Source organism: Phoca vitulina, unplaced genomic scaffold (genome assembly GCF_004348235.1).
Source record: "Phoca vitulina isolate PV1807 unplaced genomic scaffold, GSC_HSeal_1.0 scaffold2, whole genome shotgun sequence".
Taxonomy (NCBI): Eukaryota; Metazoa; Chordata; class Mammalia; order Carnivora; family Phocidae; genus Phoca; species Phoca vitulina.
Window position 1 is genome coordinate 5,776,263 of NW_022589705.1, and position 14,231 is coordinate 5,790,493.

General features: G+C 47.0%; 1 protein-coding gene across 2 annotated transcripts in view; it reads left to right on the forward strand.

Annotated features, from left to right (window-relative positions):
- Nucleotides 1-13,884, forward strand: part of NGF (nerve growth factor) — a 52,777-nt gene extending 38,893 nt beyond the window's left edge. For both annotated transcript variants that reach the window (XM_032415624.1, XM_032415635.1), the window contains exons 2-3: nucleotides 6,454-6,580; nucleotides 13,100-13,884. In XM_032415624.1, coding sequence (XP_032271515.1) covers nucleotides 13,112-13,837 — 726 coding nt within the window. In that variant the 5' untranslated portion in view covers nucleotides 6,454-6,580; nucleotides 13,100-13,111 and the 3' untranslated portion in view covers nucleotides 13,838-13,884. The remainder of the gene's footprint in view (nucleotides 1-6,453; nucleotides 6,581-13,099) is intronic.
- The last annotated feature ends 347 nt before the right edge of the window (nucleotides 13,885-14,231 follow it).

The window sequence follows — 14,231 nt, forward strand, 5'->3', positions numbered from 1 at the left end:
AGTGTGTCTCACAAACAAGTGTGGATGTCTCACAGACAAGTGTGAGTGTCTCACAGACGAGTGAGTGTGTCTCACAGGCAAGTGTGGGTGTCTCCCGGACAAGTGAGTGTGTCTCACGGACAAGTGTGGGTTTCTCACGGACGAGTGTGTCTCACAAACCAGTGAGGGTGACATTTTACTGGGATCCTTACATTCAAGTATAGCCCGTTCCTTATCCCTCACCAATTGAAAGATGACCTGCCTGCCTTTTTAAAAAGCCCTAGAACACTGTGTGTCTGTTAGGCCAGGATTTTTCTTGGTCTGTCTCAGAACTATAGGTCTTTAGCTTGTCTTTATTTCTGAAGTTACATCTGAATTGCATTATAGACTTATGTGCTGTAACATTGCTTGACCTATTGCTTGGAAAACATACCACACACTGAGAGGAAAAGGCTAGCTCAAGAGTTGCTGAGGACATTTAATCCTATAAAGCAAGTAGAAGGAAGGACTTGGATCCGAGTTAGCATTCACTGGCAAGGTTTTGTTTTCATTCATGTGTTCTTTCCCAGGTGGTCACCCGAGGTCTGCGGCAGGTTAGAAACCTTGCTAGGTGCTGGTATTATCGAAAACAACCTTGGACTCCAACCAACCTGAGAGTCCTTTTCCCCCAATTCTTCTGTCTGCTCTTAGTCCCAAGTATGGGAATGGCAGGCAAGGAAAGGCCAAGAGCAGAGCTGAAATGGATCTTTTTCTTGTGGTTTAAGGATCAGCCAGTTGGAACCAAGGAGATGTTTTCTTAGGGTTGCAGAGAAGTTTGAAAAACGATTGGATTGTTTTTGGCACTGAAATGTAGATTATAGATATATCATTAGTATTACTAGGTCGATGGGCTCTAGTACGAGGACTGTTATTTAGCAGTACATTCTTGCAAAAGTGCACTGCCCTCAGCTCTGTACTGGAAGGCTGCTATGTTTAGATGTCTTATCTCCCACCATTGGTGTTCTAATTACCCATGCTTTGAAAACCTCTCTGCGGTGTTGGCATTGCACAGCTCATCAATCCAGTCAGGTAAATACCATGCAGATCGTGGCCAGCCACACACACCAAGAGACCATGCACATTCGTAGCAAATGCTCCTTGATTCTGAAGCTCAAGGTCAGCCAACCTCGGTGGTTTCTTCCTTAAGCTGCCTGACTCTCCGGAGAAATGTGAGGGTTTTGTAATTTACCTTAGAGTCTCCCAAAGAGCCAGAGGACTATTTATCTTTTAGAGAAACGTGGCAGGGCACTTTAGAATTGTTAGCATTGAAACTTTCAGTCAAAAAGAATAGCAGTTTTGCTGAACCTTAATGTCTTCCTCAGTCCTTGGTGCCAGATGCGCTATTTTCCTATTGGACTTGCCAAAACCACTAAATAGTTAAAACACATCCAATCATCTCTATATGGCCAAAATTGAATTCCACCCCCCCACCCCCCCCACCACAAAAAAAGAGCTCCTAGTCAGCAAACCTCACGGTCATGTTCCATACTAGAAAATTTCTGATTAGGCTAAAAATTAGGAAAACAGACTTACAACACAAAAGACTTCAAATTTCTTTTTTGCATACAGGCTCAGAGTGAGAACTACCAGAGAAAGGAGAGAATCAAGGGGGAAAAGTCACAGCAATGAAAATCACAGCAAGAGCACCAACTATTATTATTACTATTTTTATTCCCTCAACTACACGCTCTTAATGCCCAACATCCCCAGTGAGTTTTCTCAGCACAGAACTCTGGCTGGCGGGAGCTGGGAGAAAGGAAGCTGCAGTTCACGCCAGCTGCTTGGGCATCTTTGATGTGGCTTAAGCTGCTCTTGGGACTAGCCATTGCTTCCGAGCTCATGCAAGGAATGGTCCAAGAGGTCTTTTTGGTCGAGCATCCCCAAATCTTTGGTATTAAAATTGCCCGCAAATAATCCTTGGGTTTAATAATAAGCTACCCATAGCTCCAACCACCAAACAACATTTTTAAGTGGCACACAAGGAGTAAAAAGAAAACCTTCCAATTCACGAACATCAATTATATCTAGACAGTTGGCAGGACAGAGGGTGGAGAGTCTGGAAGCTGTATTCTTGTTGCCTAAATGTGACCACGTCTGCACTTTACATTTTCTGAGATATATTACTTTCTTGATACTGTCTCTAAATTGCTAGCTCATCAAAGCCAATGTCAAGCTTCTTGTTCCTGCAGTTGTTCTCAGTCCTGGCTTTTTCCCTGGGATCACCTCAGGAGCTTTACAAAATGCTGATCCCCAGGCAGCACTCCGGAACAGTTAAGCTGTAATCTCTGGAGAGGGGACATGTGTCAGGAGTTTGTAAAGCTCCTTGGGTGATTCCAGTGATCAGCCAGGGTGGAGAGCCACTGCGGTAGAGGATTTGGGGGGAGGAGGGCAGTGGAAAGGGGAAGCTAGGAGGTAGATGAAATCTTCCACAAAGTTCAAGCATGGAGGACTTGGCAGGATGCTGACCGACAGTTAGCAGGTTGCAGTTGCTGCGGCTGATGCCCATCACTCCCTGATAACTCTCCAGCACAGGTTCAGTTTCCTCAAACTATATATTAAGTTGGATTTTCAACTATTTGCCATTGTCTAAGCTTCTTAGCTGAAACTGACCAAAAGATCTCATTGAGACCTTAAGAAAGTGAAGGGGACACTGAGGTAGGCAACAACAGAGAGATATTCAAGTAGGCTTAACCTCATGGGGTCCTCAGAAGGACCTCTAGTTCTAGCTAACTTGACGCTGGTTGGTCTGGGGTTCTGGGGTCATGGTATAGACATAAGACGGATTATAATATGGAAAGTTCCAATCAAGAAGGCAGTCCACAGTAGTAGACTGACTCTGGGTTGATCCTCCCGCTTGGCCCTGGATCCCTCACCCCATGGGGAGATTGCAGATGGAGGAGAGCCAGAGTAGACCCTCTAAAGCAGTGATTCTCAAGCTTAGGTGTGCACAGAATCACCGGAGGGATTGTTAAAACACAGATGACAGGGTCTCACTCGGCATTGCTAGGTCTATGGTGGAGCCTAAGCATTTGCACTTCTAGTAAGTTCTAAGATATTGCTGATACTACTACAGCCCACACTTTGAGAATCACTGCCTTAAACATGAGATCCTGGACAGACGAGGGTTGTCCTGGTCTAGAAGAGGTACACCAGACTTCAAGAGTATTCCATCATGCCCTGGAAGAAGGAATAGAACATGGGTCTGCAATGAACTTGGCTTTATTTTCATGCACTTGTAAAAGGGTGAGAGCCATCTGATTAAGTGATTACCTCATGAGAACAGAGAGAGTTTTAAAATAGATAGGCATTTGGGTTGCTTGTCCCTCATATCTTTGCATTAGAAATTGGTAATATTTAAATCAGACTTAATTTTAGAGCCCCAACCTTCACTAGCATAAGCTAAACACAATGACAGTAGCATCTATGGAAATCATTTAGTGTTTCAGTATTCTGGACAGGGAATTGTTCTCTCCAGCAGCAAACTGTCTATACCTACACTGAACAAGAGAAGGTCAAGGGCATCGGAGATGCTAGACAGGGTCTCAAAGATAGCACTCAGGCACCTAGATTGGCAGATGACCCTGGTGCACCAAGGTGGCTTGGCCCAGATAGCATCTATAGGGCCAGGGAACTTTTTGTGATAGGTCTGGAGCAAACCCCCAAGAAGACAGTTCTACCTAGAAGTTGTGGGATTTTTTAATTAAGATTGACCTTCTCTCTCCTTCTTATCATCTAAACTGGAGGCCATCCTGGCTTGTAATAGAATATCCAGAATATTTCTAGAGAAAGTCACTCTTACTTCCCTGGTTGTTCCGTAGAGGCAAAGTGTCACACAGGAAATAACATCAGTGGGCAGACCACTGCAGTGAGCTCTGCAAGCTCGTAAGCACCTACTGCCGTACAAGACCCATCACTATTCCTTTCCCCAAGCCCCCTTTGAGCTGTGTTGAATCTCTAGCCAATTCTTGAACTCTGGGGAATCTGTGATGCCCTTCCTTCCTTTCTTCCCTGATGAACTTCTATTCATCCTTAAGAACCCTGCTCAGATGTTACATCCTCCATGAACCTGGTTAATCTGGACAGATAAAACTAGTTCCTTCTTTGATTAATTTCCATATCGTGTCAAATACACATCATACTTATCACACTGTACTTCAAATGCATGTTCATGTGTTTGCCTTTCCTCACCTCTAGATTATTTGCTCCTGGAAGTTAAGTATTATGTTATATTCTTCTTTGTGTCCTTAGCACCTAATGTAGTGGTTGGCACAAGGCCTGCAAGTTTTACTGTTTAATTAATGAAAAAAAATAATTCTAGTGTTTGGGTGGGAGAAACATTACTTAAGAATCCAGTAGGGATACAGACTGGAAAATATGAATTGACCTCATAGAATCACAGATGATCAGGCCTGGAGACCTTAGTTATCATCATAGCAGTTCCTTGTCCTGTGGAGGAGGAAGCTCAGAGATGCTTAAAGATAGTAAGTGGTTTATCCAAGAATCAGAGTGAATTGGACCAGGATGCAGCTCTGTGGGTTCCAGTCTAATGGTCAGTCAGTCTTGGCCAAATGCCCAGATGAAAAATTTGTGGACTGGATCTAGACCTTCTTTCCTAGGAGTGATGGAACCAGGCCCCAAAATGCCCACCTATTACCTGGGGACATGCCGTTCTCCCTCTCCAGTGCTAAACCCAGCTCTGAGAGAGCATGGCAGTGTACTTTGCCACAGAATCTAACATTTTTAAAGGGTGTTTAGGTAAATTTCCATCTCTAGACTTGAACCCCAATTGATTATTGGAAGGTTTTTTCTAGTACTGCTGAGGCAAAAGGATATTTTGAGCAGAGTGGTAAGGAAGAGGAATGGAAACATCCCAGTCCTTAATTTTATGATTTCTAGCAGCAGGAAAAACACTCCAGATGCTCTTTCAACCTCCCTGTCCACTACCTCCTCTATGTAATTAGGGACTTGGTGGCTTCATCGACATTTCCTTCTGTAGTACAAGATGCGAGAGGGTTGAAGGAAGATAAGTGGGGGGGGGGGGGGCCACACTGGAAAAAACATGATAGGGAAAGGGGTTTTTGGAATTGGAGAGAGAATACAAACAGGAAGGATACAGATGTCATCTAGAAATTTTTGGGGGGGGGTACTCAATCCTTCACAAGTTCTACAATAGACATAATAGTTCATTCATTCATTTATTCATTAAAAATGTCATTCTCCTGCTTAAAGCCCTCCACTCCCTTCCCGTTACCCTTAGGATAAAACCATAGCTCCAGCTATGTCCTTGCAGACCTGGTTCCTTTTACCTCCCCATTTCATTTCCCTACGTGTTCAGCAATTTTGACTTGTTTCTACCTCAGGGCCTTTGCACTTGCTGTTCCTTTTGCCTCGAAAGTTCTCTCCCTCATTCCTTTTCATCCTTCAGATCTGACGACCACTTCCTCCAAGAACTCTTCACTGAGCAACCTGTCTACAGGATCCCCTCGCTACACCCCGCAGTCCCCCTCTATCATCATACCTTGTGTATTTCCTTCATGACATGTAAAGATTCAGGAGATATATTGTTTATTTATATAAGACTGTAAGCTCCATAAGAGAAGAGACCCTGTCTGTCTTATTCACTGCTGGGTCCCCAGCACCCAGATCAGTGCCTAACAAATAGCAGGGGCTCAGGAAATATTGTTGAATGAAGGGAGGAAGTACTTACATATACAAGGTTTATAGAAGTGAGAGGAGAATAGAAAACTTCCATTGCTTCTAGGAACTACAACCTAAACTTACAACCTATTTTTTACAAACCTAAAAATACAACCTATTTTTTTTTTCTCATTGTATCATCTATATATCTTCTGATTGATAAAATTCGACTTTTGGCATGGTTCTCTGAGAGTCACAACCCAATTCTATAAGAGCTTTCTCTTATCTATCAAGTGGTCAGGTTGTCATATTTGCCACCATAACTCATCTGGATTTTTATCAAAGTACCAACTTGTTCTCAATTGTCAGGACTTTTTCTTCCATATAATTTATCTTAAGTTAGGCTGTCCCAAGTTGGGTCTACTACATCTGCATGTGTGTAATGTACAGAATAATTTCCATTTCATTGCTGGGTTACGGGTCTGCTGGAGCAGGATCCTGGGTGTGACTGGAAGCACCTCGTTGGGACCCATGGACTGCATCCAGGCAGAAACCAAGTGCTTTGACACAAGAATGGGAGGCAGGTGCCACCGTAGGTCTGTGCAAGGTCAGCCCCTGGCAATTTCAGCAGCTAGATTCTAGGTCCTTCCTGGGTGCTGATGCTGGTAAAGTTCCAGAACTCGGGGAATAGGGTTTGTCCTATTGGCACATCCCTCCCCTCCTGCCTAGGGTATAGCTATCCATCTGCTAGAGAATATGGTGAAGCACTCATCTAATGCCAGCTTTCTCATCCCACAGAGTCCTGGCCCGTGGTCGTGCTGCAGTCCAGGGGGCTGGATGGCATGCTGGACCCAAGCTCAGCTCAGCGTCTGGGCCCAATAACGGCTTTTCCAAGGGAGCAGCTTTCTGTCCTGGCCACACCGAGGTAAGCACTTGAGGGGCTTCTGCCTCACCAGGGCTCCTGGCTCTGGAGCATCCAAGACAGCTGGAAATGAGCCCCAAGCTGAAGAAGGAGAGTCACATCTAACTGCTAATCAGCAGGAGCCTGGGGTGGGTCCTAGTGATCCAGCACATGTGGCCCTCCCTAGTCCGACCGGGAAAGAATTCTGCCATGCTTTCAGCTGGCCCCACAGCTTCCAGGGACATGGAAAGAGTCTGAGCTGCCCACCTCTGAAGTAACAGAACACAGGGCCTCCAGTAGACAGACAGAGAACATCAGTCAGAGCCTCCACACAGCTCCTGATCTGTCTGAGCAGGCAACCTCGTGAGATGAAATGTCCTTGATCACTCTCATGCACTTGGCCATGGAGTAGAAGGTGGGGAGAGCTCCAGATCTGGGGACAGAGGCCAACACTGAGTTCCACTGCCACTGGGTGTGTGCCCACATCAGGGTACTTACTCTTACTACCTCTCTGTTTTCTCCTCTGTACAATGGGAATAATAAGGCCTCCTCCCAGGTTTGTTGTGATGGTTAATGAGGTACTTATGCCCAATAAAGGATAATGATGATAATTATGATCTCCCCGCATTCATTTTAAGATGTGTGTCTAAGACTGCAGACCAGTAGATCCCGTTCCCAATAAAGCCATAGTGCCTGTACCCGCTAGTGCTTTCTGGCTGTGTATTTCTATCATGGGCACTTTAAGTGCTTTTGGACCAAATCTACCTGATGCCCAGAAACCTGATAAACCAAATATGAAAATAATCGAATATCCAGGTATTCCCCAGTGTCCGGATTTGTGGCATGAGGAAGGTGAAACTTACAATCTGTTGAATGGAATTCTCGTTTTGATGTTGGTGAATGAGTAAGTGTAGCCATGGGTTCCAGTGAGTGGGGCCTTGGAGCTCTCTCCTCTGGAAGGTACTGAGGCTGAGTGACACCAAGGCGGAGCCTGCCACTCACTAGCTGCAGAACCCTAGGTCACTCAGACTCCCTGACACCCGTGTCTCTCCTCTGTCTAGTTCAAGGATTGGACTAGATCACTGGTTCTCAAAATGCAGTCCCCACCCAGCAGCATCAGTATCACTGGGAGCTTGTGAGAAATGCAGATTCTTGGGCGCCCAGCAGTCTGCAGTTTAGCAGGCCCTCCAGGTGATTCTAATGCCCTGAACCTCTGGACTGGATCATCTCTGCTGTCCTTTCCAGTCCAAGCTTCCCGCGGGAGATGCCAGCAGAAGCACTCCCTGGCTTCTATCCTGGCAATGCTATTCTCTGTTGTGGCCTCAGGGGTACCTCCCTGGGGAGCTGAGGAGCCACAGAATGCCTCTCACACTCCACACAGGTCCTGACAACTGGGGGTGTCCCAGTCTTTACAACTGAAGACAGCAGCATGTTTACATTTAGAGCAAGGCCAAGTGTACAGCGAAAATGACCTTTGACCCACTCTCATAACGTGGCTGGAGGAGGAGGCTGGATTTCCTCAGCCACAGGAACTTGGCCTCACTAACACTAGTGACCCCAGTTCACTGACCCGATCTCTGGGCCCAGAATCACTAAAGCTCTAGGCACCACCCCTCTGAGGCAGGAATCATCATACTCCCCGGATAGAGAAGCTCCACGGCCGCGGTCTTCAGGTGCTGTCAGCCCTCCGAGCCACAGGAATGTGGGCCAGTTGCTTAGCTCCGTCCAGCAGCTTCATCACCTCATCAGGTGCAGCCCGAGTCTGCGTGAAGATCACTCACCTAGTGCAGGAAATTTCTGTCATGATTGGAGCATAGGAACCACTGGAAACCCACAGAATGTACCACTGGTCCAAGACAGGGCACAAAAGTGGGGGAGCCCTGAATAAAAGGCAACCCCCCCCCCACACACACACATACTCTTAATCATTTATCCTCCACTCAGGCTAGGAGCAGGACAAATACAGAACATTCAGCAGTGACACAGAACACGTTCCAACACGCGAGCCCCTAACGGCATCATCCCCAGCAGTTCACTCAGCTTACAGGGCTCTGCTTAGTGAAGCCTCGGTGAGGACTGTCATGTCTTCAAGAGAAAGGCTTCAAAGCTTGTTCTTAAAAATAAATAAATAAAACTCACTCCCTGGTTCACGTCAACCAAGGAGAGGATGTTCTCTTATAAACTGCTTTTGTTCATTATATCACTAGAATAGAAATCACACTTGTTTTTTCTTTTCTTTATTTCTCCATTGATGATTTTTTAAAAGAAAGTCTTATTTAATTTAAAAAGAAATAGCTGAAGGGGATTAAAGAGTACACTTATCATGATGAGCACTGAGTAATGTATAGAATTGTTGAATCACGATATTATACACCTGAAACTCATATAACACTGTTAACTTTACTGGAACTACAATAAAAAGCTTAATGAAAATGAATAAATAAAAATAAAAATATTTGCTATTGTCACTGCATTATGAGAAAATGTCAGACATGGCAATATTCTCACTTAAAAAAAGCTAGGAAGTATATTTTAAACATAAAGTTTTAAAAAAAGATTATGGGGCATGCTATTATGGGTGAGTCAGTTAAAAAAAAACCTTTTATGAGAGATATATTTGCAACATTTTCAAAAATCTTAATGAAGCAATCTGTCCCTGATGCAAATCTCCACTGTGATGAAATGCTGTCCGCTACCGTGCATTATCCTGACAGCGAATCAAGAAGTCACAGTTGACGTTAAGAACTTTGTGAGATCAATTCAGTAGAACCTGCAGAGTGCCAGGCAGAGCAGCAACCTGCATAGCTGCTTAAGTTTGAAGCATGTCCGAGCTGGAAGATTCCTTAAGAATCAGCAGTCACATGGAGAAGTGAAGGAGCACAGAAGCAAGGGACTCGTCCGCACACTCACTGATTCTTACAGCCGGAGCCACCTGTGAACGCTAGGTCACCTGGACACAACGAAGATGAACTGGATGCTTTTCTGCCTCCAGGGAGTTTGCCTGGAGGTGGGAGAAGATGAGAACACAACCGCCCTAAGACAACATTAAGGAAATGCTTTACAGAGGTGGAGAAGGGAGAGGGTCTCTGCAGAAATAGAAAAAGGTCCCGCCCTCCCCAGTGGAGGTGGTATTTAAATTGGGTGTTAAAAGGTGATGGGAAGGACTCCAACCAACAGAGGTGGGGAGCAGAAAAGGCACAGGGAGGGCAAGGGGGAGTATGCCTGGCATAGAAGAGTCTGAACCAAGGACAGCTACTCACCACTGGACCCTCTGGGCGGGTGATGTGACCAGAGCGGTGCTTCAAGAGGTTAAATGGGGTGGCTAGGGACAGTAGGGCACTGGAAGAAGAGAGATGAGGGCCCAGAACATCAGTTGGGAGACGGTTCTGTGACCTGAACTAGGAACAGGAGGTGAGAATAGAAAGTACAATTTCAAGAGATGCTACTGGGGAGCAAAACGCAAAAGGCTGGGGTGGGGAGGGCCGGGAGGAAACAGCAGAGGCCAGCAATGAGCTGAAGTTTGGCGCTGGTGAACAAAGGGATGGTGGTTCCAGTACCAGAATAAAGGAAAATGTTGGAGAAACACATTTAGGAGGGTGGGGTGCAGGGAGATGTTCACAAGTGATAGCAGCTGGGGAACTACGTCATAAGCCATCAAGCGGTCCAAAATGGGACTGCTGCTGTTGAATACAGGGAGGGCGGTGAGTGATCAACCGAGGAGTAGGAGTGTGAAGATTTTTGCTTGGGATGCCTTGCATTTAAAATGTCAGTATCCGTGGAGAGTTGCTGGAGGTTCAGAACTGGCTTTCAAAAGAGCAGTTGGGCTAGAGATCCCGGTATGGGCATCAATCCCACAGAAGTCTCAGCTGACTCCTTAGAAGAGGATGAGCTTACCAAAGGGGAGACTGGAGGAGGAGGTGGGAACCTCTCTCTGGTCATGGGAAATAGGGAGCAGGATGTCCCTTATTACCATCAAAACCCTAAATTTTAGTGGTTTCCTTTTTCCGTTTCCCCATCCAAATTCTAAGTGTTACTAATGTGGATATAAACAGACGAATTTTCAGTTTCATGTCTTCTCCCTTCTTCTGTCTGATGAGAGATACCATGTATTGAGAAGAAAGAAAAGGAGCAAACCAAGGGGCTTGACTTAGCTGCCAACCAACCAAATGATCGGTTCTGTAGCAGTTGGCTGGACAATTATCTGCCACACCATTAGCCAGCAGAACCAGCGGTGGTCAAAAGCCCAGATGTACCACCACCTCCTCTGCATGGCCGGCTGGAGGACTGGAGTAAACACCAATGTTTTTCAAAGTAACCCAAGAGAAAAGAATTTGGTGGTTTTATTCTTGGTATCTCACCAAAGAGCTGCCTGTTTCCAGCTGGAAAAAAAAGCACAGTATTGAAGAGAAGAATGCATCATTTTGAAAGAGATTAGGAACACAGCATGCAGCCATATCATCCACAAAATCCAAAAGAAAGCATGTACCACAATGAAAAGAAGGCAGGGAGTGAGCTTCTCGCACCATCCCCATTCGCTGCTTCATTCATTCGCCTTATATTTTTGAGGACCTACCGTGTGCCAGCACCACACATGGCCCCGGAAATATATAACTCCAAACGGCACAGCTTCCAAAGTGCTCTCAAGGTACTCGATTATCCACCACACTAGGAAAGGTGATAAGGTTATGCACAAGCCACCATGGAAGACAAGAGAGGTGCACACCGAGGATGGAATGACTAGGGCAGGTGGATGAGACACGGCTCTGCACTCCAGGGCCTTGCAGCCAGTGGGGAGACAGGCTCAAATCATCAGGCTTGAAAAGAAGCCCAGTTGAGGCAATGAGTATGCTATGAAAAGGTGTGAATGGAGTAGGCCCAGACAGCAAACAAGCAGCAGTGTGACTGAAGAAGACAAAGTCCGTCATGGTCAACACAGGACATTGGAATGACTCAGAATTAAGTAGATGTGTGCGCACCTTTCAATCCTCGCAACGACCCCGTGAAATAGTGGTTACGATTTTACCAATGAGGAAACTAAGGCTCAGAAAGATTAAGTGACTTCCCTCTGCTAGCAAGTAGCCAAGCCGGGAATCCAAACAAGGTTTTCTAACCCCAGATCCAATGCAGAATGACCCGTGGGAATGGGAAGAAAAAGGGGGAAAGGATGGAATAGAAAGTTAGAACACCCTCTCTAGGGGATGCCTCTAATCCTACCAAGATTTAGGGAAGCTTCACAGAGGAGGTGACATTTGATATCCATCCACAGGTGTGACTGGGACCTCCACAGTTAGCTGCCCTAGGGGTGGTCACTGGTGGGCTACTCTGGTACAGTGTGGAGCCCAGTCTGGCCCATGCTCCAAAGGGGCTTGTACTGTCTCATGGGGACAGATGATTTGTGCCATTTGCTCTAGACTCACATAGGAGTAAATAATAAAAAGAAAAAGCATGTTTAAGAATGGAAGACAAGGGCACCTGGTGGCTCAGTCAATTGGGCGTCTGCCTTCCCCCCAGGTCATGATCCCGAAGTCCAGAGATCGAGTCCTGCATCGGGCTCTCTGCTCAGCAGGGAGTCTGCTTTTCCCTCTGCCCCTCCCCCTGCTCCTGTTCTCTCTCTCTCTCTCAAATGAATAAATAAAATCTTAAAAAAAAAAAAAAGAATGAAAGACAAAGTGAGGGGGAAGGAAGGAAGGGTAGACTGGTTTAGTAAGGGGTCAGCTTTGGGTTCTGTTCCTAGTTGTGCTGATGACTTTAGGCCTCTTGGTTAATTTTCTGTGGATCACTTTCCTTGTAAATGAAAGAAAGATGATAAATCCTAACCTAAGTCACAGACTAATGAGAAATTAGAAATGAATGCACTTGAGAAGTTTTAAAATGTCACACAACAAGGAGCTGTTATCAGCGTCGATATTTCTAAGTGCTGGCTGGTGGCTGAATAGGCCGGCAATGCCGGTCCCAGAGCTATATACTTTTTTTGCCAAACATGATGCTTCATGGGTTTGTAACAAGGGTTCCAAGTCACCAGCTCTCAGAGCTGACCCAGTGCTGCTGTCTGAAGAGGGTGTATTCAGGGCTGAGGCTTCAAGACAAGTCCCCGGCAACCCTTCCCAGGGGAGTCAAGCCGTTGGGCTCGACACAGTGCTAAGGACAGGTGTCAGACACATACTGTCCACCCACAGCTGCCTCAAGGACCCAAAGGACCCTCCCTGTATATGGTGCTGCCAAATTCACATGGTGCCAGAGGGTGGAATTGCAGGGGCTCTGTCCCTTCCTGAAAGAGCCCAGCCCGTGAATGGCGTGACCATACCTCGAGGTCATCTGAGCCAGCCCTGTTTACGCCTATTGTCCTATGTCATTGTGTCCAGCAGCCCCTCTCGCTCTCAAAAGTCTCTCGGTTTGAACGGTAAATTCCAGGGTCACCTTGCCCTTAGACTCCCGGGTGAAATAAACCTCCTTGTGATCCTCTCGGGAGCTCAAGACCCAGAAACTGCCTTTGTACAGAACTTCGCGCCCCGTGGACTAATCCCTGTTTCTGTTTCCTTCCAGGTGCATAGCGTAATGTCCATGTTGTTCTACACTCTGATCACAGCTCTTTTGATCGGCATCCAGGCAGAAGCCCACCCCGAGAGCCATGTCCCAGCAGGACACGCCGTCCCCCAAGCCCACTGGACTAAGCTCCAGCATTCCCTCGACACGGCCCTCCGCAGAGCCCGCAGCGCCCCAGCGGGGGCGATAGCTGCAAGGGTGGCAGGGCAGACCCGCAACATCACTGTGGACCCCAAACTCTTTAAAAAGCGGCGACTGCGCTCACCCCGCGTGCTCTTCAGCACGCACCCCCCACCTGTGGCGGCAGATACTCAGGATCTGGACGTGGAGGCCGGCGGTGCCGCCTCCGTGAACAGGACTCACAGGAGCAAGCGGTCATCGTCCCACCCTGTCTTCCACCGGGGGGAGTTCTCAGTGTGCGACAGCGTCAGCGTGTGGGTGGGGGACAAGACCACCGCCACGGACATCAAGGGCAAGGAGGTGATGGTGTTGGGAGAGGTGAACATTAACAACAGTGTGTTCAAACAGTACTTTTTTGAGACCAAGTGCCGGGACCCCACGCCCGTGGACAGCGGGTGCAGGGGCATTGACTCCAAGCACTGGAACTCATATTGTACCACGACCCACACCTTCGTCAAGGCGCTGACCATGGACGGCAAGCAGGCTGCCTGGCGGTTTATCCGGATCGACACAGCCTGCGTGTGCGTGCTCAGCAGGAAGGCTGGGAGAAGAGCCTGACCTGCAGGACGGCCCCCACCCTCCCCGAGCTCCCCCTCCACACCCTCCTGGGCCCCTCCCTACCTCAACCTGTAAATTATTTTAAATTATAAGGACTGCATGGTAATTTATAGTTTATACAGTTTTAAAAAATCATTATTTATTAAATTTTTGGAAGCATCCCGTGTGCCGGCACTCCAGTCATTTTCCCCAGTGTGACCCTCTGCAAGTCTTGGGACACTGCAGGGTGTAATCCCCATAGCGTCACCTGGCTGTCACCCTCACCCCATCCCAGCCAGCTCTGCAAACTTCAGGGAAGGCTGACTGGGTTCACAGATTCGCCTAAGCCGGACATGATTAGAAAGGGAAGTCTGCTGGATTACAGCTTTGATCTGCCTTCCAGAGCCAAAGCTAC